The 23,226-nt window shown below is 68.3% G+C and overlaps 1 protein-coding gene across 2 annotated transcripts in view; it reads left to right on the top strand.

Moving 5' to 3' along the window:
* Positions 1-22,955, top strand: part of PPP2R3B (protein phosphatase 2 regulatory subunit B''beta) — a 28,650-nt gene extending 5,695 nt beyond the window's left edge. The window contains exons 2-13 of one of the 2 annotated variants that reach the window (XM_079766082.1): positions 8,036-8,221; positions 15,275-15,378; positions 15,562-15,664; positions 16,508-16,582; positions 17,498-17,584; positions 18,092-18,248; positions 18,450-18,498; positions 19,143-19,232; positions 19,470-19,645; positions 20,488-20,606; positions 20,762-20,868; positions 21,721-22,955. In XM_079766082.1, the coding sequence (XP_079622208.1) occupies positions 8,036-8,221; positions 15,275-15,378; positions 15,562-15,664; positions 16,508-16,582; positions 17,498-17,584; positions 18,092-18,248; positions 18,450-18,498; positions 19,143-19,232; positions 19,470-19,645; positions 20,488-20,606; positions 20,762-20,868; positions 21,721-21,868 (1,401 nt within the window). In that variant the 3' untranslated portion in view covers positions 21,869-22,955. The remainder of the gene's footprint in view (positions 1-8,035; positions 8,222-15,274; positions 15,379-15,561; positions 15,665-16,507; positions 16,583-17,497; positions 17,585-18,091; positions 18,249-18,449; positions 18,499-19,142; positions 19,233-19,469; positions 19,646-20,487; positions 20,607-20,761; positions 20,869-21,720) is intronic. The other variant, XM_079766083.1, reaches the window with a different exon arrangement.
* The last annotated feature ends 271 nt before the right edge of the window (positions 22,956-23,226 follow it).

Genomic DNA, 23,226 nt, shown 5'->3' with positions numbered 1-23,226 from the left:
GTCTGTCCGTCTGTCTGTAGGTGGCCTCTGGGTTGTATCTCTGAGTGAGGACTCACTCTGGACTTGCCCTGTCTGTCTGTCTGTCCGTCTGTCTGTCCGTCTGTCTGTAGGTGGCCTCTGGGTTGTATTTCTGAGTGGGCACTCTCTCTGGACCAGCCAGTGTGTGTCCGTCTGTCTGTCTGTCCGTCTGAGGCCTCTGTCTGCCTCCTGCGCCCGGAGCCGCCGCACTCGCCGTGGGTCTGTGTGTGGCCGACGTGTCCGTGTCCCGTGGGCCCAGACCAGGCGTGGAGCTGCCGGGCTCCGTGGTCTCTGAGTGGAAACGGAGAAAAGCTCGCTGTCGCCAGGCTGTGCCCTGCGGGTGTGCGCTGCGCCCGGGGGCGGGGTCCGCTGTGCGTCTGTGTCAGGGGAAGGCAGTTTTTTTGGGGGGTGGGGGGGTCAGATTCTAAAACCTCGTGGAGAAGGAAGAAATCGCCGTCGCTGTAAGTTGCTTAGAACCACACAAGGGTGAACATGTGAACAAAACAAAGATAAAAAGAAAGAAAAAATACAGCAAAAGGAATAACCGTCTCCTCCTGGCTGGCATGTCCCCCAGCTCCTGTAGAGGGGGGCGGGGGCGGGGGCGGGGGCGGGGTCTGTTCTGTGTCCCCCCCCCCCCCTCGCCCCTCCCCAGGGCAGACGACTAGATGAACCGATTTAAATCTATTTTTATTGATTTCACAGAGAGAGGAAGGGAAAGAGGGAGAGAAACATCCATGAGGAGAGAGAATCATGGACCGGCTGCCTCCTGCACGCCCCCGACTGGGGATCGAGCCCGCAACCCGGGCCTGTGCCCTTGACCGGAATCGAACCCTGACCTCCTGGTTCCTAGGTCGACGCTCCACCTCTGAGCCCGCCCGCCGGCCGCTATACACACAGCTTTAGAGGGCCTCCCCCCCCCCTCCCTCCCTCCTCAGCCGGCCTCTGGGTGGTTTGGGGAACAGTGATTCCTTTCTAGCTTCCGCCCGGCTCTGCCCTGTCGGAAAGGGGTCCCCCTGGGGAGGGGGGGCCTCGGGGTCCGTCCCAGCCCAGGGCCCTGCTCGCCAGTCCCAGGCCTGCCTGTCGCCTCGTCCCCCTTCACCTGGTGCCTCAGTTTCCCCGTTTGCAAGGGGCAGCCGTGACGTGCCTCCTGCCGTGGGCTCAGTGTTTGCCGCCGATCGATCGTGGGAAAATCCCTTAACGAGAGAGTACGCAGGCCCCAGCCGGTGTGGATCAATGGACAGAGCCTCGGCCTGCGGACTGAAGGGTGTCGGGTTCGATTCCGGTCGAGGGCACGCACCCCGGTTGCAGTTCGACCCTCAGCCTGGTCGGGACCTGCGTGTGGGGGCAGCCGGTCCGTGTCTCTCACGTCGATGTTTCTCTCTGTCTCTCCCCCCTCTTCCTCTCGCCCTAAAAACCCACGGGAATGTCCTCGGCTGAGGATCGGCCACGTGAACGAAGAACGGGGCAAATGAATGGAGTGGTGATGTCTGTGGGGTGAGCGTTGGGTTTGCAGCCGGATGTCCGCGGGGCCGGGCGTGTCCGTGTGGCTTCGGCCTCGCCGGGTCGGCCTCGCCGTGGTCGCCCGGATGCACGTTACCCTCAAACCAGAGACCCGGTCCGAGGGCCCGGCTCCGTCACCTCGGGCAGCCCAGCCATGAGGCCCGGTTCCGACGGGACCGGAGGCAGCAGGCGCCCGGCCAGGCTGGGCGTGGGGTGGGCAGACCCTCGTGGGGTCTCGGGGGGTGGGTCCCCTGGAGTCGTGGGCTCCGTGGTGAGGAGCCCCAGTGAGCTGTGCCCAGGGCGCCCGGCCACGCTTCCTCACGGACGGCCACACCTAGCCGGCTCCCGGGGAGGCCGGGGTCCTGGGCGAGCGTCCTCCGGGCCGGCCGGGCCCCCGGACGCCATGGCTCTGGTCCTCGTGCCCCGGGGCCGGCTGGTGCCCACGACTCGCCACGGCGGCCTCAGGGCCGAGTGCATGGCCCTCCGTCCCGGTGCAAACCCTCTGTCCCTACCCTCTCCTCCCGAAGCTCCTGTCCCCGTCCGTCCGTCAGTCCTTCAGGGTCTGGCTCCCTCCCAGCTGCCCGTCCTGCCCCGGCCCACGGGCGCCCTCCCCGCCGGCACTGCTGGGAGCTTCCCCTCGGCTCACAGGCGGGACCTCTGGGCGTTCTGCCTGGGGTGCCCGCCTGTCTCCCTCCCGGTGGGACGGTGGGAGGTGGGAGGTGGGAGGGAGCGGATGCCCGGGCTCTGAGCTGGGCAGGTCCCTCTGACTCCCCCCCCCCCCCCGCCCCATGGCCATGGCGGTCACTTTCCCGTGTCCTCTGCCTGCGGGGCACTGTGGGTGCGGACGCTCCGGTGCCAGCTCCCTCCCCCCCCCCATGCCCAGCCCAGCACCCCGCCTCCCGGGCCGGCCCCGCGGTCCACCGCCCCCTCTCCGCCCGGGGAGGGACGGGCAGGGGCTGGCGCACGGGACGGCTCTGTTGGGGGGCGGGGCCAGCACCCCGCAGCGGCCCGGCTCTGCGGGGCTCAGTCTGTGCGGACAGACGGAGGGACTTCACTTCCCAGGGGCGGGCGGTTCCGGTGCCCCCTCCCTCCAGGACCCGCTCTCAGACCAGCTGTCCCTCCGGCCCGCTCCCCGCTGAGCCCGGGAGGACCTGGGGACACTCGGTGCCGAGCCCGGAGCCCCGGCGGCGGCAGGAGCAGCAGCAGCGCGGGGAGCGGTCTGAGGCTCCGGCCGGTGCTCCCTCCCGCCCGCCCGGCTCGTCCCCCCGCCCGCCCGTCCCGCTCAGCTGCTCCCCGCCCGGCGCCCCCCGCCCTGCGCCCCCCGCCCTGCGCCCCCCGCCCGGCATGTGCCCTCCGCGGCCCGTGGAATGCGCGCGCCCCCGGCCCGGCCCCCGCAGCGCCCGCCTGGCCCCGGCCGCGCATGGAGCGCGCTGAGCCCGGTCCCGCCCGGAGCAGCTGCCGCCCCGACCCCCCGGCCGGCCCCGCCGCCCCGACCCCGGCCCGCGAGCCCGGCGCCCGCCCCGGGCGGCCCATGCGCGCCGACATGCGGCTGCGGGAGCGGTCGCTGCGCCAGGACCCCGACCTGCGGCAGGAGCTCGCCTCGCTGGCCCGCGGCTGCGACTTCGTGCTGCCCTCGCGCTTCAAGAAGCGGCTCAAGGCCTTCCAGCAGGTGCGGGGTCCGGGCCGTGTCTGCACGTGTGTGCGTGTGTGAGCATGTGTGTGCACACGTGTGTCTGCATGTGCGTGTGCGTGTGGCTCACCTGCCCCTCACCGCTCCCGGGAGGACGAGCCTGGAGGACGTCCCCGTGAAGTTTGCAGGGACCGAGCTCTTTACAAAGCGCCCCCGTCCCGTCCCCCGTCGTGTGGCCGCTGACACTCCGAGGGGCTGGGGGACTCGCCCAGGGTGGGCCCTGTAGCTGGAGGGTCCCAGGGTGGCCCTGTAGCTGGAGGGTCCCAGGGTGGGCCTGTAGCTGGAGGGTCCCAGGGTGGGCCTGTACCTGGGAGGGTCCCAGGGTGGCCCTGTAGCTGGAGGGTCCCAGGGTGGGCCTGTAGCTGGGAGGGCCCCAGGGTGGCCCTGTAGCTGGAGGGTCCCAGGGTGGGCCTGTAGCTGGAGGGTCCGTCAGGCCGCGATCCCCCAGGCCTGGCCTCCCCCACGGGGCTGCGTGCCCAGCATCTGGGTGATACACAGCGTTTGGGACGGACGGACGTGGTTTCTTAAGGTCCCACGCCTTCGCCGCAGGGACATGACCTGCTCCCCGCAGCCGACGGCCGTGCGTGGCCTGGGCTGCGGGGACGGGTGTTTCACGGGGACGCGGGCGACGGTCACGCACGGCACACGGGTGCGTGCGGTGCCGTGTCTGTCCTTCCGTGACTCGTGGGGCTGTGCACGTCACCGTGACCCTCAGAAGGGCTCCGGAGCGTGTGTCCACGGGGCACACGCACGCGTTTAAGGGACACGCGCTGTCGAGGGGGAGCCTTCCCGCGGCCGCCGTGGAATCCCCCCGAAACGGGGTGTCCCTGCGCCCGGCCTCGTCCTCCCTCCCCGGGGGGCTGGGGGGGCGGGGGCCCGGCTCAGCTCCTCCCGAGAGGGAACCCCTTTCGTTTCTCTGCCAGAAAGAGCCCCCACCCCATCCAGCCCCCCGCTGGGGTAAACAGGCCTCCCCCCCATACGTTTTATGGGGTTTTCCTGGGACCACGTCGCAGCGTTTCCACAGTGACCAGGTCCTGTCTGTCCGTCCGTCTGTCTGTCCCGGGCTCCTGTCTGCACCTGGGCCGGGGCGGTCGCTCCGTCCCTGTTTGCAGGGAAAGTGTATTTAACGCACCTCAATGTGGGCGTGGAGTGGCACCCTGAGGTCCTGTGAGGACGGGAGGGGTGTGAGGCAGGGCCCCCCTGTGAGGATGAGAGGGGGGTGTGGCAGGGGGCCCCCGTGAGTGGGTGGAGGGGGCGGGTGCCCTGGCACATCCTTCCTCCCCTCCCCTCGGCTGCACCTGACCCGCCGGTGAAAGTCGGGGTGCCCCTGCCACCCCACAAGGTCCGCTCTTGGGGAAACGAACTCCCTCAGCAGGCAGCGGTGTGAGGCCCAGAGCTGGGTTTCGGGGTGACTTCTGGGAAGACTGATCTGCAGCGCGTGCCCCCGGGTGCGGTCTAACCAGAGGGTCTCCCTCGTGGGGGCGGGGGGGGGCCTTCCTGGCTGCTGCACCCCAGGAGGTCCAGGAGGATGCGGACGGGGGTCGGCACGCGTGTGGTTGGGGTGCGAGACGGGGGGCGGGAGACGGTGGAGTGTGGGTGACCGGGAGCATCCGGGCCTGACAGGTCAGCCGTGCCCGCAGGTGTGTCCGCCGCGTCCGGGGCCGGAGGGCGCCTGGGCGTGACCATGGGGGTCCGCGTTTGCCGCCCGCCGAGCTCGGGGAGTCCCGTGGCCCAGGGTCACAGGTCAGCGGGTCACGGTGCCGAGCAGGGGGCTCCGTCTGTGTCCGTCCGTCCGTCCTCTCGCTGTGGGTGCCCGTCCGTCCGTCCGTCCTCTCGCTGTGGGTGCCCGTTCGTCCTGTGGCCGAGAGTGTGCGCCCATTGGCCCTGTGCTCAGGCCCTGGGCCTCGAGCAGAGCGGAGGTCCCTGTGGGGGGGCCATCGGGCGGCCCAGCCATGTCTCCGCTGGGGCCCTGTCCCCCGGGCGCTTCCTCCAGCCTGTGGGCTGTGGGCCCTGGGCATGGCCTGATCCTGTCACCTCCTCCCAGAGGCCCCCCTGCTGGACGAGGATGTAAACAAACGTGTGCACGCCCGGCTCTCTCACCCACACTTCCGGCTCCCCTTCTCCGCCCAGACCCTCCCCACCCTCACTTCCGGCTCCTCTTCTCTGTGCAACCTTCACTCTTCGCTGTCCATCTGTCCTTCCGTCCGTCCTTGTGCAGGGCCTCCGGTCAGGGTGGGCGCTGAGCTCGTGGGTCCCAGGCATCACGGCTCGGGTATCACGGCTCACCCGGCTCCGGTGGGCGTCGCCCCAGGACACCACGGTGCTCCGCGGCCGGCCCTGCGCACCCCACCTGCCCTGTGCACCCCACCTGCCCCGCGCACCCCCACCTGCCCCGCGCGCCCCCACCTGCCCCCCGCGCCCCCACCTGCCCCACGCGCCCCCACCTGCCCCGCGCACCCCACCTGCCCCGCGCACCCCACCTGCCCCGCGCACCCCCACCTGCCCCGCGCACCCCACCTGCCCCGCGCACCCCCACCTGCCCCGGGCACCCCCACCTGCCCCGCGCACCCCCACCTGCCCCGCGCACCCCACCTGCCCCGCGCACCCCCACCTACCCCGCGCACCCCACCTGCCCCGCGCACCCCCACCTGCCCCGCGCACCCCCACCTGCCCCGCGCACCCCCACCTGCCCTGTGCACCCCACCTGCCCTGCGCACCCCACCTGGCCTGCGTGGTCCCGTGCGCTCCTCCCGCACAGCCCTGTGGTCGGAGATGGGACCAGGTCACTTCCTGTGTCCAGCACGTGCCCTGTGACCCTCGGGTGCCTGCCCTCTGAGGCTGGGGTTCCCGTGGGCACCCCCAGACGAGTCTCGGGGCCTCCCCTGCACTCCTGGCACCGGTTCCCCAACCTCGCGGCCGGTTTTATGGAGGCTCGTTTGTGGCCGGGTGCACGCGCCTGCAGCCCATGCCGGGGAGGGCGGCCGCCCGCGTGACTGCCATTCCCGGGATGGCGACGGGTCAGAGCGCTGTCCTCCCCTCTCCCGGGCCGGCTCCGGGGCAGCGCCCAGGCCAGACCCTCAGCCCCCCATGGCTTCCTGTCTCCGAGGCCCGAGGCCCGCTGCAGAGCTGCTCTTACACACGTGCACACACATGCACACATATGTTTTTGCTGATTTTTTGCAGCCTCATCGCGGCGGCCGGGGCGTGCTGGGCACGGTCCCTCCCAATCTGCTGAGCCCCGTGGGGCAGCGGGCGGGCGGGCGCTCGGTGGCGGAGAGGAATGTGTTCCCAGCTGCCGGGACACGGGCTATTTATGTCCCGGAGATTAAGCCTGTAAATCCCCCGTGTCCGCACCGGCCTGTTTTGTATCTCCTCCCGTCAGCTCGGTGCTGGGGCCGGGGGAGCTGGGCTCGGCCCCTCTCTGCTGGGTTCCTGCATTTCCCGCCAGCGCTCACCCTGGGTGCTGGGTGCCGGGCGGCTCAGGGTCCTTACAGGCCCCACCCTCCTCCCTCTCAGCGTGGGGTGGGGACCGTGCCAGCCATGTCCACGTCTCCGCCTGCCCTGTGGGTGTTCGTACACAGATGCTCCTTGGGTTATGATGAGGTTACACATGGATAAACCCATCCTGTGTTGAAAATACCGTGCCCAACGCTCAGTGGTTGAGCATCAACCTATGAACCAGAAGGTCACGGTTCGATTCCAGGTCAGGGCACATGCCCGGGTTGCAGGCTCCATCCCCAGTGGGGGGCGTGTAGGAGGCAGCCAATCCGTGATTCTCTCTCATCATGGATGTTTCTGTGTCTCTCCCTCTCCTCTCTGAAAGCATTAAACCACATGTCGACATGTATAAAAGCCTAATATGCAAAGTGTCCCCTCGGGAGTTCGACCGACCAGCACTTTGATCGCTCGCTATGTCGTGTGCTGACCACCAGGGGCAGCGGGGAACAAAGGAAGGCCCGGCCGTCAGCCACTAGGGACCCTTCCGTGCACGAATGTGTGCACTGGGCCTCTAGTGTACATACATGCACACATACGTGTATGTATGAATTACTTCCTCACGACTGACCCACCCCACCTCCACCCGCTTCCTGCCTCTCCGTCCCTCTGCAGTTCAGGCCTCCCGTTTGGGAGTGTTTGCTGCAGCCTGAGGTACGTCCTTAGCATGTCCGTGAGGCGGTGTCTGCTGACGGCAGACTCTCTCTTTTGTGTTTGCTTTTCGTTTTCCTTGTGTGTTTTTCCTGGTGCACAAACACTTCCGTTCCTCCCACGGGATCTTCACCGCGAGGTCGGCCGCCTTCCCTCCGGCTTCTGGGACCTGTGCTTCTGTCGGAAAGTCGTTTGCTCCTTGGATGGGGTCCCCTTTTTGTTTCATTTTGTTGTGGCTCTTTTTCCTTTTTTAAACATATTTTTATTGATTTCAGAGAGGAAGGGAGAGGGAGAGAGAAATAGAAACATCCATGATGAGAGGGACCCATCGATCAGCTGCCTCCTGCACGCCTCCCACTGAGGATGGAGCCCACAACCCGGGCCTGTGCCCTGACCGGGAATCGAACCCTGACCGCCTGGTTCCTAGGTCGACGCTCAAGCACTGAGCCACCTTGGCAGGTGGCACTCACTCTCTGTGTGTGAGCCCGGGTGTGTGAGCTCAGGTGTGTACCCTCACCTGTGTTAGCTCAGGTGTGCATGGCTCCGTTCTCGTCGCCATCCTGGTCAGGCGGGTTCGGCACGTGCGCTTGTAGGAGGTTCCACGCCCCCATCGCGCATCCGCGTGGAGAAGGCGTCTCCCGTCCCAGGTGCTGACTGAGCTGTCACCTGTCCTTCCTGCAGGTTCAGACGAAGAAGGAGGAGCCCCGGCCGCCGGCCGTCAGCCAGAGCATTCCCGCCTTCTACTTCCCCCGGGGCCGCCCGCAGGGCACGGCGGACACCGACGCCGTCATCGCCAGGATCGAGCGGACCTTCGCCCAGTTCCCGCACGAGCGGGCCACCATGGAGGACATGGGCAAAGTGGCCAAGGTGGGGTCCCCACAGCAAGCACGCGTGTTCATGGCTGTGCATCCTCACGGTCGGAGCTCGGGTCTGAGCCCTGCCCGTGTCAGGCCTTCAAACCAACACGGGATCTTCACCGCGTGAGTTTTAGCCTAGACATGCAAGAGCAGACGTGTTAGTTCTGTCCCAGATACGGGAGAGCAGACGTGTTCTGTCCCAGACACGGGAGGACAGACGTGTTAGTTCTGTCCTAGACATGGGAGGACAGACGTGTTAGTTTTGTCCCAGACACGGGAGAGCAGACGTGTTAGTTCTGTCCTAGACACGGGAGGACAGACGTGTTAGTTCTGTCCCAGACATGGGAGGACAGACGTGTTAGTTCTGTCCTAGACACGGGGGAGCAGACGTGTTAGTTCTGTCCCAGACACGGGAGAGGAGACGTGTTAGTTCTGTCCTAGACACGGGAGGACAGACGTGTTAGTTCTGTCCCAGACACGGGAGGACAGATGTGTTAGTTCTGTCCCAGACACGGGAGAACAGACGTGTTAGTTCTGTCCCAGACACGGGAGGACAGACGTGTTAGTTCTGTCCCAGACACGGGAGGACAGACGTGTTAGTTCTGTCCCAGACACGGGAGGACAGACGTGTTAGTTCTGTCCCAGACACGGGAGAGGAGACGTGTTAGTTCTGTCCCAGACACGGGAGGACAGGCGTGTTGGTTCTGTCCCAGACACGGGAGAACAGACGTGTTAGTTCTGTCCCAGACACGGGAGGACAGACGTGTTAGTTCTGTCCCAGACACGGGAGGACGTGTTAGTTCTGTCCCAGACACGGGAGAGGAGACGTGTTAGTTCTGTCCCAGACACGGGAGGACAGACGTGCTGGTTCTGTCCCAGACACGCGAGAACAGACATGTTGGTTCTGTCCCAGACACGGGAGGACAGACGTGTTAGTTCTGTCCCAGACACGGGGGAGCAGACGTGTTAGTTCTGTCCTAGACACGTGAGGACAGATGTGTTAGTTCTGTCCTAGACACGGGGCGTTCACGTCTGTCAGGGAAGGTCCCTGAGCTCGTCCAGGCCTGTCCTCCATCCTGACCCGGGTCCCCCTGCCCGTCTGGAGCTCCGGGCACGTGACCAGGGACTCCCTCCACGCGTGTGGTTGTAGCCGCGCCCAGATGCTGTCACACTGTGCGTCGGCTCGGGGTGGAGCCCTCCTTCCAGCCGTGGGTGTGGCTCCAGGTCATCGTGTGGACGTGTGGACGCGGCAGCTCTTGATCCTCCGCGTGCTGTCCCTGGAGGACACCGACGGACCTCCTTCCCCGTGCCTGTGCCGCGAGGGAGCCGTGTGCGGCCCTCGGCGCTTCTCTGGGCTCGGCTGGAGGGGCACCCCGGCCCCCGCCTCCTCCCTCCGCGGGCAGCAGGCCCTCGTGTCGCCGAGCCCCAGCGCGTGCGGGTCCCCACCTCCTTCCCGCGCCTGTCGCCTGCTGTTCTGTCTCGACCATCCGTGGGAGGTCTGGTGGGTCCCGAATCACCCCTGACCTGTGAGGTCACGGTGGGTCCCGAGTCACCCCTGACCTGTGAGGTCACGGTGGGTCCCGAGTCACCCCTGACCTGTGAGGTCACGGTGGGTCCCGAGTCACCCCTGACCTGTGAGGTCACGGTGGGTCCCGAGTCACCCCTGACCTGTGAGGTCACGGTGGGTCCCGAGTCACCCCTGACCTGTGAGGTCACGGTGGGTCCTGAGTCACCCCTGACCTGTGAGGTCACGGTGGGTCCCGAGTCACCCCTGACCTGTGAGGTCACGGTGGGTCCCGAGTCACCCCTGACCTGTAAGGTCATGGTGGGTCCTGAGTCACCCCTGACCTGTGAGGTCACGGTGGGTCCTGAGTCACCCCTGACCCGTGAGGTCCGGTGGGTCCTGAGTCGCCCCGGACCCGTGTTATCCCGGTGCCTTGCTGTGTGTGGGAAGAGCCTGAACTAGGGAAGTGTGGGTGCTCAGACTGGTCCTCAGACGGTGGGTCCTGGGGTCCCTGCAGTTCACGTGGGTTTTGGCTTCAGTCTCGGTGTCAGGACCCGCCCGGCGTGCCCGAGCTGGCGCTGCGTGTGGTGTGTGGAGCGTGTGCGGTTTAACAGCACGGAGTCCTCCGTGCTCACGCGTGCGATGCCCTCCAGTCCAGTCACAGGTCTGACTCCTTCGAACACGCTCATCGCCTGCAGGTGTGCGTGTCCCCCGCCGTTGGTTGTTGGTTCCACGGCATCACCGTCTCCACGCGGCCGGGGAGGGCGTCGTCTGGTCTTCCATCCACGGCTCCTGGGGGTGCGGCTGCAGTCGGGCGGGGGGGCGGTCTGCTGCCCGCGGCTCCTGACCTCCTGGATCCGCTCCGTAGTTTTCAGCGTGTAAACGTGTTTTCTACAATGTGATCCCGTCACCCCGTGTGACTTCGCCAACCGTGGACAGGGACATGTGCGGCGAGGAGCCCGCGTGGGGAGGGTCCCCTCCTTTTCACAGCTGTTGGCTGTGGCGGTGACGCTGCTGTGGAGCTTGCATGTGTGACATGTCACACCGTGTCCGAGCGTCCCTGAAGCGTGTTCTGTAAGCAGGGTACCGTGTCCCTGGAGCGTGTTCTGTAAGCAGGGTACCGTGTCCTGGAGCGTGTGCTGTGAGCAGGGTACCGCGCCCTGGAGCGTGTTCTGTAAGCAGGGTACTGTGTCCTGGAGCGTGTGCTGTGAGCAGGGTACCGTGTCCCTGGAGCGTGTTCTGTAAGCAGGGTACCGTGTCCTGGAGCGTGTTCTGTAAGCAGGGTACCGTGTCCTGGAGCATGTTCTGTAAGCAGGGTACCGTGTCCTGGAGCGTGTTCTGTAAGCAGGGTACCGTGTCCTGTGAGCAGGGTACCGTGTCCCTGGAGCGTGTTCTGTAAGCAGGGTACCGTGTCCTGGAGCGTGTTCTGTAAGCAGGGTACCGCGTCCCTGGAGCGTGTTCTGTAAGCGATACCGTGTCCTGGAGCGTGTTCTGTAAGCAGGGTACCGTGTCCCTGGAGCGTGTTCTGTAAGCGGTACCGTGTCCCCAGAGCGTGTTCTGTAAGCAGGGTACCGTGTCCCCAGAGCGTGTTCTGTGAGCAGGGTACCGCATCCTAGAGCGTGTTCTGTAAGCGGTACCGTGTCCCTGGAGCGTGTTCTGTAAGCAGGGTACCGCGTCCTAGAGCGTGTTCTGTAAGCGGTACCGCGTCCCAGAGCGTGTTCTGTAAGCAGGGTACCGTGTCCCTGGAGCGTGTTCTGTAAGCAGGGTACCGCGTCCTAGAGCGTGTGCTGTGAGCAGGGTACCGCGTCCCAGGGTGACCGCCGTGTGATCCTGTGGTCCCCCACACAGAGGGGTGGTCCCCCCACACACAGGGCTGCACCCCGTCACTGTCACGTGTGGGCGAGCCCTGTGTGGCTCCGGCAGGCGTGTCCCTGGTCGGGGCTGCGCTCACCATGGGGACGGTCTCGGGCGCTGGGGGCCCGTCAGGGGTCGGCCGCGTTGCTGTGAAACTCCCGCATCTGCGAGGCGAACGCCGCGCCTCCTGCTGCCTGCCCGGGTGCCCGTGGGCCGTGGTCGTGGTCACGGCTAACGAGGTCACCGCCCTCTCGCCCCCGACCCCCTGGAACCGGCTGAGAGGGACGCCCCCTCCGGCCCCTCATGGCCCGACGGCTGGGGTTACGCCCCTTCCAGGCGTCGCCCGGCTCCCGGGCCGCTAACTCTCACCCCGTGAGTTTCTGCCCCGTGTTTGTCAGCCTCTTTTCTTCCTTTTCTTTGGCTAATTCTCACCCAAGAATATTTTTCCCGTTGATTTTTCAGAGAGTGGAAGTGGGGGGTGCAGAGAGGAACATGGATGTGAGAGAGAGACATCGGTCAGTTGCCTCCCACACGCGCCCCGACTGGGCCCGGGGGTCGAATGTGCCACCCAGGTACGTGCCCGCGACCGGGAATCGAACCCGTGACCCTCGGTGCCTGAGCCAACACTCTAACCACTGAGCTGCCCGGCCAGGGCGGTTTCCAGCTTTGTCTCATGTCCGCTGGTCACAAGGCTCGGGCACACACGTGTGCGTTTCCTGGGTGACACACGCCTCAGGGTGGAACTGCTGGGTCGTGGTGACTGGGTGTCTGACTTTACAAGACGCCGAGGCGGCGTGTGCCGAGCACCTCCTCCCGTCCCGCCCGCGGCGGCGAGGAGCCGGCTGTCCTGTGTGACCCTCGGACCCGCTGAGGTCACTGTTATGGGCTCGGCCTCGTGTGATGGAGCCGCCCCTGACGATCACGGGAGCCGCTGTGTGTTCCTTCCCTCCGTGGTCTGTCTGTCTGACCGGTGTCCTGGGCACAGTCAGTGGCTAGACACCAGCTTAGCGTGTACAGTTACACAGGGCACGCGTGTGCCCCGGGACACTGCCAGCCCGCTTTAGCGTGTACAGTTACACAGGGCACGCGTGTGCCCCGGGACACTGCCAGTCCGCTTTAGCGTGTACAGTTACACGAGGTGCCTGTGTGTGTGTGTCTGTGTGTGTGTCTGTTCCCGAAGCTGCAGGCCCGTCGCTGAGAGCAGCCCCCCTCCCCCCGCGACACGCCCGTGGCTGGTTCTGAGCCCGCGTCCCCGCTGCTCATGGGCCGTCCTGCACGCGTGGGGGGTCGGCCTCCCCCCGTCGCTCCGTGAGAGCGCGGTGGTTTCCTCGTTATTTGTCTGACGTGTCCGGGGCAGGTCCCGGAGATGTGTGTGTCCAACACGCTTCTCCCGGCCCGCGGCCCGCCTTCCCTCCCCTTCCCTGCTGGGGATTGCAGACGTGTTTCATGTTGATGGAGTTGTGTGTCCGTCCACCCTCTTCTTGGGTGATTCATACGTGTGTCCCGTGTGGGACCTGCACACCGGGCTCCTGTGCCCCTTGGGGGGGCTCATTGGCACCGAGGGGCCTAAGGACCCCACGCCCTCAGGGTCTCGCTCTGGGTCCCAGCTGCACCAGGGGTTGACCTTTGACCTTCCGGACGTCGTCTGCTTTTCCTGATCTTCCCCACGAACGAGCTTTCCGTTCCGGCTTTTCCTCCCATGATTCTCTGCGGCATCGGTTTCCCGTCCCTTCACCACACGCTCTGTCCCGCTGCCGTGGCTCCCATCCCCTCCTCCCAGCCCTGTCCGTCCGTCCCCATCCCAGACCCTGTCCGTCCGTCCCCATCCCAGGCCCTGCCCGTCCGTCCCCTCCTCCCAGCCCTGTCCGTCCGTCCCCTCCTCCCAGACCCTGTCCGTCCGTCCCCATCCCAGGCCCTGTCCGTCCGTCCCCTCCTCCCAGACCCTGCCCGTCCGTCCCCATCCCAGACCCTGTCCGTCCGTCCCCATCCCAGGCCCTGTCCGTCCGTCCCCTCCTCCCAGGCCCTGCCCGCGGCGGCTGGGGGTCAGCCTGTCCCGTTGGCGCCGTCACACGTGCGCTGCCAGCTTCCTCCCAGCACGGCCTTCACGGCCTCCACACGCCCGGCTGCCCGCCATCCTCCTTCCGCCAGCCTCCTTCCTGGCAAGGGGCCCTCTTACTGGGGTGCAAGGGGCCCTCTCGCCTCGGGGGCCGCTGGCCGAACGCTGTTTGTCCGGTGGTTGGACCCCCAGGGAAGAAGCCCGGCTCAGAGGGGAAGCTCCCTCCTTTGTCCGCAGCCGGGCCATCCGCTCACAGGCGGCTCCGTGCCCCCCTCCAGCTGGCCGTCCGCTCACAGGCGGCTCCATGCCCCCCACCAGCTGGGCCGTCCGCTCACAGGCGGCTCCGTGCCCCCCTCCAGCTGGCCGTCCCACTCAGCACGGTCCCCACAGGGCACCCTCAGCCCCGAGGCGGCCCCCACCCCAGACCCCACCTCAGATGCACCCCCGAGTCCCCGGGTGTCACCTGTGCTTCAGGCCGACCAGCTAAGAATGAGGGGTTCCCCGCACCCCTCCTGCTCCTGTAACTGCGAGGGCGGCTGCCAGAGGGCACCGGGGACACGGACGAGATGCAGGGAAGTGGGCAGGCCCCATGCGCCTCTGTCCCCGGAACTGGGGGTGCGCCCGTCTTGCTGTCTCTTTCCTGTCTGCCTTACTCTCTCCCGCCTTTTCTTGTGAGTAGAAGCTGGATGGCTGGGCGTCCCCCGCTTCCTAGTCCTGCACCCCGTGTCTCAGCGTCAGTCCTGGCCGCGGCTGAGTCCGCGAGGTGTGATGTGTGATGCGGTCCCTGTCGCGGGCACAGTGTCTCCAGTTCACGGGGTCATCTCACCCCGCCCCCCCACCCTCCCCACCCACCCTCATGCGAGTCCTCACAGCTGCCTCCTTCCAGGCTGAGCCCGCGGGGGGCCGGGGGGCGTCTGCCCCCAGTGGGGCGTCCCCAGCATCACGTGGCCATCTGCACCGCCTGGTGGGGGTGGAGGGAGCGCTCACCCCCTGCGCCTGGGATGCGTCCTGGTCTCCCCGTGGGTGTGGAGGGAGCGCGCCCCGCCCTATGCCCCGCCCTATGCCCCGCCCTGCGCACGGGATGCACCCTGGTCTCCCCGTGGTGGTGGGAGCGGAGGGAGCGCTCACCCCCTGCGCCCGGGATGCGCCCTGGTCTCCGCGGTGGGTGTGGAGGGAATGCTTCCCGCCCTGCGCCCAGGATGCGCCTGTTGTGTTCTCCCTGCGGAGTGGAAGGAGCGCTCACCCCCTGCGCCCCGGATGCGCCCTGGTCTCCCCGTGGTGGTGGGAGCGCAGGGCGCTCACCCCCTGCACCCTGGATGCGCCCTGGTCTCCGCGGTGGGTGTGGAAGGAGCGCTCACCCCCTGCGCCCCGGATGCGCCCTGGTCTCCCCGTGGTGGTGGGAGCGGAGGGAGCGCTCACCCCCTGCGCCCTGGATGCGCCCTGGTCTCCCTGTGGCGGTGCTTGTGGAAGGAGCGCTCACCCCCTGCGCCCCGATGCGCCCTGGTGTCCCCGGAGGGAGCGCTCACCCCCTGCGCCCCGATGCGCCCTGGTGTCCCCGGAGGGAGCGCTCACCCCCTGCGCCCCGATGCGCCCTGGTCTCCCCGTGGTGGTGGGAGCGGAGGGCGCTCACCCCCCCGCCCCGCCCGCAGGCCTGCGGCTGCCCGCTGTACTGGAAGGGGCCGCTCTTCTGTGCCGCCGGCGGAGAGCGCACAGGCTCCGTGTCCGTCCACAAGTTCGTCGCCATGTGGAGAAAGTGAGTGCCTCTTCCGGGCGGGGCGGGGCGGGCGGAGGTGGGAGGGGGAGGGGAGGAGGAGGGAGGGGAGGGGCGGGGCCTAGGCCAGCCCTCCGTCAGGGCCCCTCCTGCTGGGGGCGGGCGGTGAGGACTGGGCAGGCGGGTGGACGCCAGGAGTGAGGACGGACCGCCCTCTGCGCCCAGGATCCTGCAGAACTGCCACGACGAGGCCACGCGGTTCGTGCACCTGCTGATGAGCCCCGGCTGCAACTACCTGGTGCAGGAGGACTTCGTCCCCTTCCTGCAGGTGGGCCGCCCCCCCCTCCACACCCGTCCACGCCCCGCGTCCACACCCCGTGTCCACTCCGCGTCCACTCCACAGGCCCTCCCCGTCCACACCCCGTGCACCTCCCCGCATCCCCTCCACACGGGGTTCGGGGTGCACGGGGTGTCCCTGGGACTCCCTAGTCACTGAGAGGCCCTGGCACGTCCCAGCTGCCCCGGCAGAGGGCTGGCGAGGTCCTGGGGCTGGTTCTCCGGTGGGACTGGGGTGGGGGGAGTGTGGGGTGGGGGGAGTGGGGTGGGGGGATGGGGTGGGGGAGCTCTCCTATGGGAGAGGGGGCGGGCTCTCCTGCAGGGGGCGGGGGTTCCCTGTGGTCCCCTGTGTGTGCGTGAGCTTGACTAGGAGTGAGAGGTGCTTCCCTAAGCCACCCCGGCTCTTGGGGCTCTTGGCCTTGGACCCCGTGGTCTTACACCCCTCACGTCCCTGACTGAGCAGCGGGCACACTCCCGGGAGGGAATGGTTCAGGGCTCGGGTGGAGGGGGAGTGGGGGAGCCCCCGGGGTGGAGGGGGAGTGGGGGAACCCCTGGGGTGGGGAGTGTGGGAGCCCCTGGGGTGGGGAGTGTGGGAGCCCCTGGGGTGGGGGAGTGGGGGAACCCCTGGGGTGGGGAGTGTGGGAGCCCCTGGGGTGGGGGAGTGGGGGAGCCCCCGGGATGGAGTAGGGGAGCCCCCGGGGTGGAGGGGGAAGTGGGGGAGCCCCCGGGGTGGAGGGGAAAGTGGGGGAGCCCCCGGGGTGGAGGGGGAGTCCCCGGGGTGGAGGGGAAGGGGGCGCTCTGGGTGCCTCACGTGCTGGCGGCCGTCTCCCTGCAGGACGTGGTGAACACGCACCCGGGCCTGGCGTTCCTGAAGGCGGCGCCTGAGTTCCACTCGCGCTACATCACCACCGTGAGTCCCGGGAGGCCGGCCCCACCGGAGGGAGGACGCGGCGCTCGTCCATCCCTCGTCCATCCCTCACTGCAGCTGAGCCGTCCCCTCGCTGGGGCTCCTGCCAGCGGTGATGAGGGGCGGACTCTGGGCCCCAAGAACCAGGCACAGTGGGCTCTCCCGGGCACAGCGGGCTCTCCCGGGCACAGCAGGTCTGGGGAGGACGTCTCGCCCTCTCCTGGGTCTGTCCCCTCCCCAGCCCGGCCTGAGCGAGAGCTGTAGCGTCTGCTTCCGGCTCTGCTGGGCACCCAGGTCCCGTAGTAACACACGAACACACACGTGAGGAGCCGTGTGCCGTCACCCTAGACTCAGCATGCTGCCCTCGCGGTCCCTGGGGTCGTCCCTGTCCCCAACACGCGAGGCTTATGGTCACACGTGGGCGCTCCGTGTGCACCTTTGACCTCACGGCCCCGACCGTGTGGGTGAGGGTGAGGGTTAGGGTTAGGTAAGGGCAGGTGAGGGTCATCCTGGGGGAGGGACGCTGGGTGAGGCCGGGAGGGACCCAGGCTGGGAGCTGGGAGCAGAGCGGAGCCTGAGCCCTCGGAGGGAGGAGTCCCGGCCCAGCCCTGCCTCCCTGCCCGCCCCCTGCTGCCAGGGAAGTGTGTTCACAGCCTTTTTCCTTTTTTTTTTTTAACAAAAGCAGCTGCGAGCACTGGCAGCCTTTCCCGGGCCCCTCGTGGCTCCTGTGTGCGCCCCGCGCCCAGGCCCCCCCCCCCGCCCCCCCCCGTGTGGCCCCTGCCGCCTCCCTGCTCCCTGCCCCCTCCCTGCTGCAGCGGGCCTCACCCCTGGCCGAGGGCCTCACGTGGGGAGCGGGCGCCCCCTGCTGGCGACGTGGGTTCCCGCAGCCCCCGCGCCGCTGAGCCTCCCCTCCCGCAGGTCATCCAGCGCATCTTCTACACCGTCAACCGGTCCTGGTCCGGCAGGATCACCTGTGCTGAGCTGCGGAGGAGCTCCTTCCTGCAGGTGGGGCTGCGGGCGGGGCGGGGGGCGGGGGCACGGGCCAGCACCCACCTCACCCACCTTCCTTCATCCATCCGTCTGTCCATCCTTCCTTCCGCCGGTCCAGGAGGCACGGCTGAGGACCTGGGAGTGGGCCCACAGGAGGCTGTGTGGGCGTGTGGACGTGTGTGTGGGCGTGTGGACGTGTGTGTGGGCGTGTGGACGTATGGGCGTGTGAATGTGTGGGAACGGGGACCAGCTCCCGTGTGTGGACGTGTGTGTGGACGTGTGGACGTGTGTGTGGATGTGTGGGCGTGTGGGCGTGTGGACGTGTGGGAACGGGGGCCAGGCTCCCGTGTGTGGGTCCCCAGCACGTCCTCGTTGGGGCGGCCCTGACCCGGCGCTGCTCCCGACCCGTGAACGGGTCCCAGTTCTGAGCCTCAGCTCCCTGAGCTCCTGGGGTCCCCCGCGCCCCCCACCCCCACCCCGTGGGAGGCCGTGCCGGACCGCAGCCGTGCGTGGTGTGTGCAGAACGTGGCGCTGCTGGAGGAGGAGGCCGACATCAACCAGCTGACGGAGTTCTTCTCCTACGAGCACTTCTACGTCATCTACAGCAAGTTCTGGGCGCTGGACACCGACCACGACCTGCTCGTCGGCCGGCAGGACCTGGCCCGGCACAACGACCACGGTGAGCAGCGTGGGGGGCGGGCAGGCGGGGGACGGGGCGGGGCAGGTGTGTGCACAGGGGACGGGGCGGGTGTGTGTGCACAGGGGACGGGGCGGGGGTGGGGGACATCTGGGTGCCTGGGTGCACCCCGGCCTCGGCATTTCAGACCCCGCCCCCCGCAGTGCCGGGCACTCACCCCGTCTCCCCTCCCCCTCCCCCCAGCCATCTCCACCAAGATGATAGAGAGGGTCTTCTCGGGAGCCGTGACGCGGTACGTCTCCGGCGCGTTCCCTCGCGGTCGCGGCCCTTCCCTGCGCGTCCAGCTCTGCCTTCCCCCCTCCTGCGCGTGTCCTGCTCGGACGGGGGGTGCCCGTCTCCTGAGGGCCCGACCGGGCAACATGTCGCTCACATGTCACACCAGGTCACAAATGAGGACACGTGTCCCTGAGGTCACGGGACACACCTTTCTCACACAGGGTCATAGGTGAGGACACACCTGTCACACAGGGTCATAGGTGAGGGTGCACACAGGGCCAGAGGTGAGGAGGCACACAGGGTCAGAGGTGAGGGGACACACAGGGTCAGAGGTGAGGGGTCACCTGTCACACAGGGTCGCTGGTCATACAGGAGACACACATCGTGGTCACGTGAGTCGCTCGTAAGGGAACCCGTGGTGGTGGCGTGTCGGCCCCGGAGGCTGAGGCTGAGGCGCTGGAGCGAGGCCCCGGCTGTCACTGCCCCACTGGGTGCCCCACCCTCCCCGTGGGGACCGAGCTCCCAGAAGGCGGACGGGGCTCCCTCCTGGAGCCGCTCCCCACGGTCTGACTCGGTCCCATCTGACTCCCCCCACGGTCCCGTCTCCCCCCCCCCCACGGTCCCGTCTCACTCTCACTCCCGTCTCGCCCCGGCTCCCAGAGGCAGGAAGGTGCAGAAGGAGGGGAAGATCAGCTACGCCGACTTCGTGTGGTTCCTGATCTCCGAGGAGGACAAGAAGACCCCCACCAGGTGGGCGTGCGCCCTGCGTCCTGCGCCCTCCGTCCTGCTGGGCGTGGGCAGCGCGGCCATGTCTGCTCGAGGGAGCCCCCTGGGAGCCATGGGGGGGCCGGTCCCAGGTGGACAGTCCCAGGTGGGATCAGTCCTGGGGCCGTCGCCAGGCAGACTTGGTCCCGGGAGGGACTTGGTCTGGGAGGGACTCGGTCCAGGAGGGTGGGTAACCCTCGCCCGCCCGCCCGCGGCCCGCAGCATCGAGTACTGGTTCCGCCTCATGGACCTGGACGGGGACGGGGCGCTGTCCATGTTCGAGCTGGAGCACTTCTACGAGGAGCAGAGCCGCCGGCTGGACTGCATGGGCATCGAGGCCCTGCCCTTCCAGGACTGCCTGTGCCAGATGCTCGACCTGGTCAAGCCGCAGAGCCCAGGTCCGCCGGGCGCCCGGGGGGACGCCCTGTGGGGGGGGGGCCCTCCTCTGGGGGGGGCCATGTAAGGGGGACACCCTATGTGGGGGGGATGCCCTCTGTGAGGGGGCCCATGTGAGGGGGGGACACCGTATCGGGATGCCCTGAGGAGGGTGCCCCTGTGTGTGGGGGCCCCTATGTGGGGGGGATACCGTGTGTGTGGGGGCCCCGTGTGAATGGGGGACACTGTATGAGGGGGGGCATCGTTTGAGGGGGGACACGGTGTGGGACAGGCCACCTGGAGGGACCCAGGACCCCTGAGGTCAGACAGACAGACAGACAGACGGCGGGGAGGCGTCTGCCCTCAGCGTCGTCTTGGGTGGATCTGGCCTTGGGCCGGGACCTCCTGGGACCTGCGTGCCTCCTGTGGGTCCCTGGTCCCAGCAGCTCAGGCTGTGGGCGCCCCCTGGTGGCCAGTGTCTCGTTTCCTGTTCTGTCTGCGGATGTCCACCCGGCGGCGGGCTGTCCCCTCTGTCCCCCCCCTCACCCCACCTCCCCCCACCCCCTCCCACCCCCATCCAGGCTCCATCTCCCCTCTGTCCCCCCCCCCACCCCCATCCAGGCTCCATCCTCCCCTCCCCACCCCGTCCTCGCTCCCCACCCGGTTCCGGGTTCCGACTCCGCCCTCGCCTGGACAACCTCCTGCGTCCGTGTTCCTGTCACATCTCGCAGCAGCTGACCCTGGGGAGGGGCACGTGGTGTCAGGAAACGTAGTTGTGCCGGGACTTTGGGGGCGACCGGGTGTGAGACCCCCTGAGAGAGAGCTGGCCGTGACCCCGCCCCCCGCCCCCCCCCCCCCCCCCCAGGGAAGATCACGCTGCGCGACCTGAAGCGCTGCAAGCTGGCCAACGTCTTCTTCGACACCTTCTTCAACATCGAGAAGTACCTGGACCACGAGCAGAAGGAGCAGGTGTCCCTGCTCAGGGTGAGTGGGGGGGGGGTGAGTGTGGGGGTCCCTCCTGAGGGTGAATGTGGGGGTCCCCGCTGAGGGCAAGTGCGGGGGCCGGAGCCGCAGGGCCGGGCGCTATGGCCGCGTCCACCCGTGTGACATGTCCATCCCGTGTCCCACGCGTGCCCCAGGAGACGGAGACGGAGGGCCCCGAGCTGTCGGACTGGGAGAGGTACGCGGCCGAGGAGTACGACCTGCTGGTGGCCGAGGAGGCCGCCGGGGAGCCCTGGGACGACGGGTGAGCGGACGGGGGGACGGGGGCGGGGGGGGGGAGACGGGGGGAGGAGGGGGAGATGGAGGAGGGGGAGGGGGGGGACAAGGGGGACCAGCACACAGCGATGGCGGGCGAGGTCCCGGCCCGGCCGCCCTGTCCCGGGCGCGGGGACCGCGGGTCCTTACTCACTGGGCGGCGGCCCGGGGGGGTCCCGGCTTCAGTTCTGGGGGTTCCATGATGCGAAGCCACAGGCCGGCCCCACGTGTGGGTGTGTCTTCCTCTCGGCCGGCCCTGGGCCCCGGGTCCGGGGGCTCCCGCCTCCCCTCCTCCCGCCCGGGTGCTCGTCATGGGGCCTCGTCCTCGGCCTCGTCCTCGTCCTGCACGGACACAGCCCTCTCCCCGCGGTGTGACCCCTGCCCCCTCGGGGTCCTCACCTGCGTCCCCGACGGACCGGCAGCCGGGACCTAGCCCGTTGGGTGGTCCTGCTTATGGGCCGAGACCTGGCGGCCGAGCCCCAGCCAGAGGCTGTGTCTCCTTGGGGGTCCGCCTGGCGTCGGGGTGTCCCAGGGGGGTCCGCCTGGCGTCGGGGTGTCCGGGGGCCCAGCGACGGGGCAGCTCCCAGGCCTGTGGGTGCCGGCGGCTCCGAGGCCACGTTGTGCACAGGCACCACCCAGGCCGGCGTCTGCCCCGGAATCCCTGACTCTGGACCGCACCCCGCCCCCTCCCCCCGCCCCCCGGCCTCCCACGTGGTCCAGGCCCCCATGTCCCCATCACATCCCCTCACGTGGTCCAGGCCCCCACCCCATGTCCCCACTACCCCCCCGTGTCCTCCCCCCCCCCCCCCCGTCCCCTCGCCCTCACCGGCCCTCCCCGCAGGTACGAGGCGGAGCTGAGCCCCGTGGACCAGAAGCTGGGCGGCCTGCACTCGCCCCTGACCCAGAGGCCCTTCTTCGAGGCGCCGTCCGCGCTGGGCGCCGTGCACCTGTTCGACTTCGAGGGCGACGAGGAGCTGCAGCCGTCCTGAGCGAGCGGCGGTCCGAGCGGCGGGCGGCTGCGTGGAGCCCTGTGTGGGCGGGAGCGTGTGCGGTGTGGATGGCTGAGCTTTACAGACATGACTGCGTGTGCCATGGCGACCTATTTATTCACACGGAGGCCGGCTCCGGGGGGTCCCTGACAGCCGTGTCCCCGCCCCCCTGGCGGGCAGAGCCGACGCCCCGGGACCGCGGGGACACGGCGGGACCCCTGCAGGCAGCCCCGCAGCCCCTGGTGGCTCCCCATGGAGGTGTTCGGAGGGACGGCCCGGACGGTCAACCACAGGCTCCAGGGTCGGCCCGGGGGGACCTGCCCCCGAGGACCTGCCCGGGGGGACCTGTCGCGGGGGGACCTGCCCCCGGAGGACCTGTCCAGAGGACCTGCCCCAGGGGACCTGCCTGACCTCTTGGCCGGGAGGTGCGTCCAAGCGGGAGCCGCGCGGCCCTCTCCACGCGAGTCCGGGCCGGGGCCGCCCCACGCGGGCGCTGAGGGGACCGCTCCCTCCTGGATGTACAGAACGTGTAAAGTTAACTGTTATTTGCCGTGTAGAGCAATTTTAAAACGTTTTACGAGATCACATTTGTATTTTCAAATAAATAACTTAAGGGTTTTCAGCCTGAGGCTCCGCGCACCCAGCCAGCAGCCCACGGCCCCCCCTCCCCCCGACACAGAGAGGTTCGGGGCCGGGGTGCAGGTCCCGTCCCAGCGGCTCCTGGTCCTGGGACATGGGGTCCCCCTGGGGCACGGGGTGTGTCTTACGTGATCCCCGGGTCCTGGGACGGGCAGAGAGACAGGGCTGGCCCGGGGCCGCCACCTTGAGCCCCATGTCCCACACGCGGGCACCCCCTCTCCTGGGAAAACCTGAAACACAGCTCTGAGCATCCTCTCTGCGGTGAGCAGGTTCCCCTCCTGCAAACGTCCCTTCCAGCCTCGCGCCGGGTCCGCCCTGCCTGCCTCCTGGCCTGTGCCCGCACCCCACATGCATGCACATGGGACCTGTCCCCGCCCCCTACATGCACACACATGGGACCTGTCCCTGCCCCCCGCAGACACACCGGGCCTGGACACCACCCCCCACATGCACGCACACTGGGCCTAGACCCCGCCCCCCCACATGCACGCACACTGGGCCTAGACCCCACCCTGAGGAACAGAAATGACATGGGTGCCCTCAGCCCTCTAACCCTAACCCGCCCCCCACATGCACGCACACCTGCACACCGGGCCTGGACCCCTGAGGAACAGAAATGACATGAGGCATCGGCCCAGCAGCTCCCTGGACCCACAGGAGTTTGTCCCCAGGGGTCCTGCCCCCAGACCATCAGGGGAAGGCCCTGGCCGGTGTGGCTC

The sequence above is a fragment of the Cnephaeus nilssonii genome (genome assembly GCF_951640355.1).
Source record: "Cnephaeus nilssonii genome assembly, chromosome: Y".
Classification (NCBI taxonomy): domain Eukaryota; kingdom Metazoa; phylum Chordata; class Mammalia; order Chiroptera; family Vespertilionidae; genus Cnephaeus; species Cnephaeus nilssonii.
The sequence above is the reverse complement of the archived record's forward strand: the minus strand, read 5'-3'. Positions and strand labels throughout refer to the sequence as shown.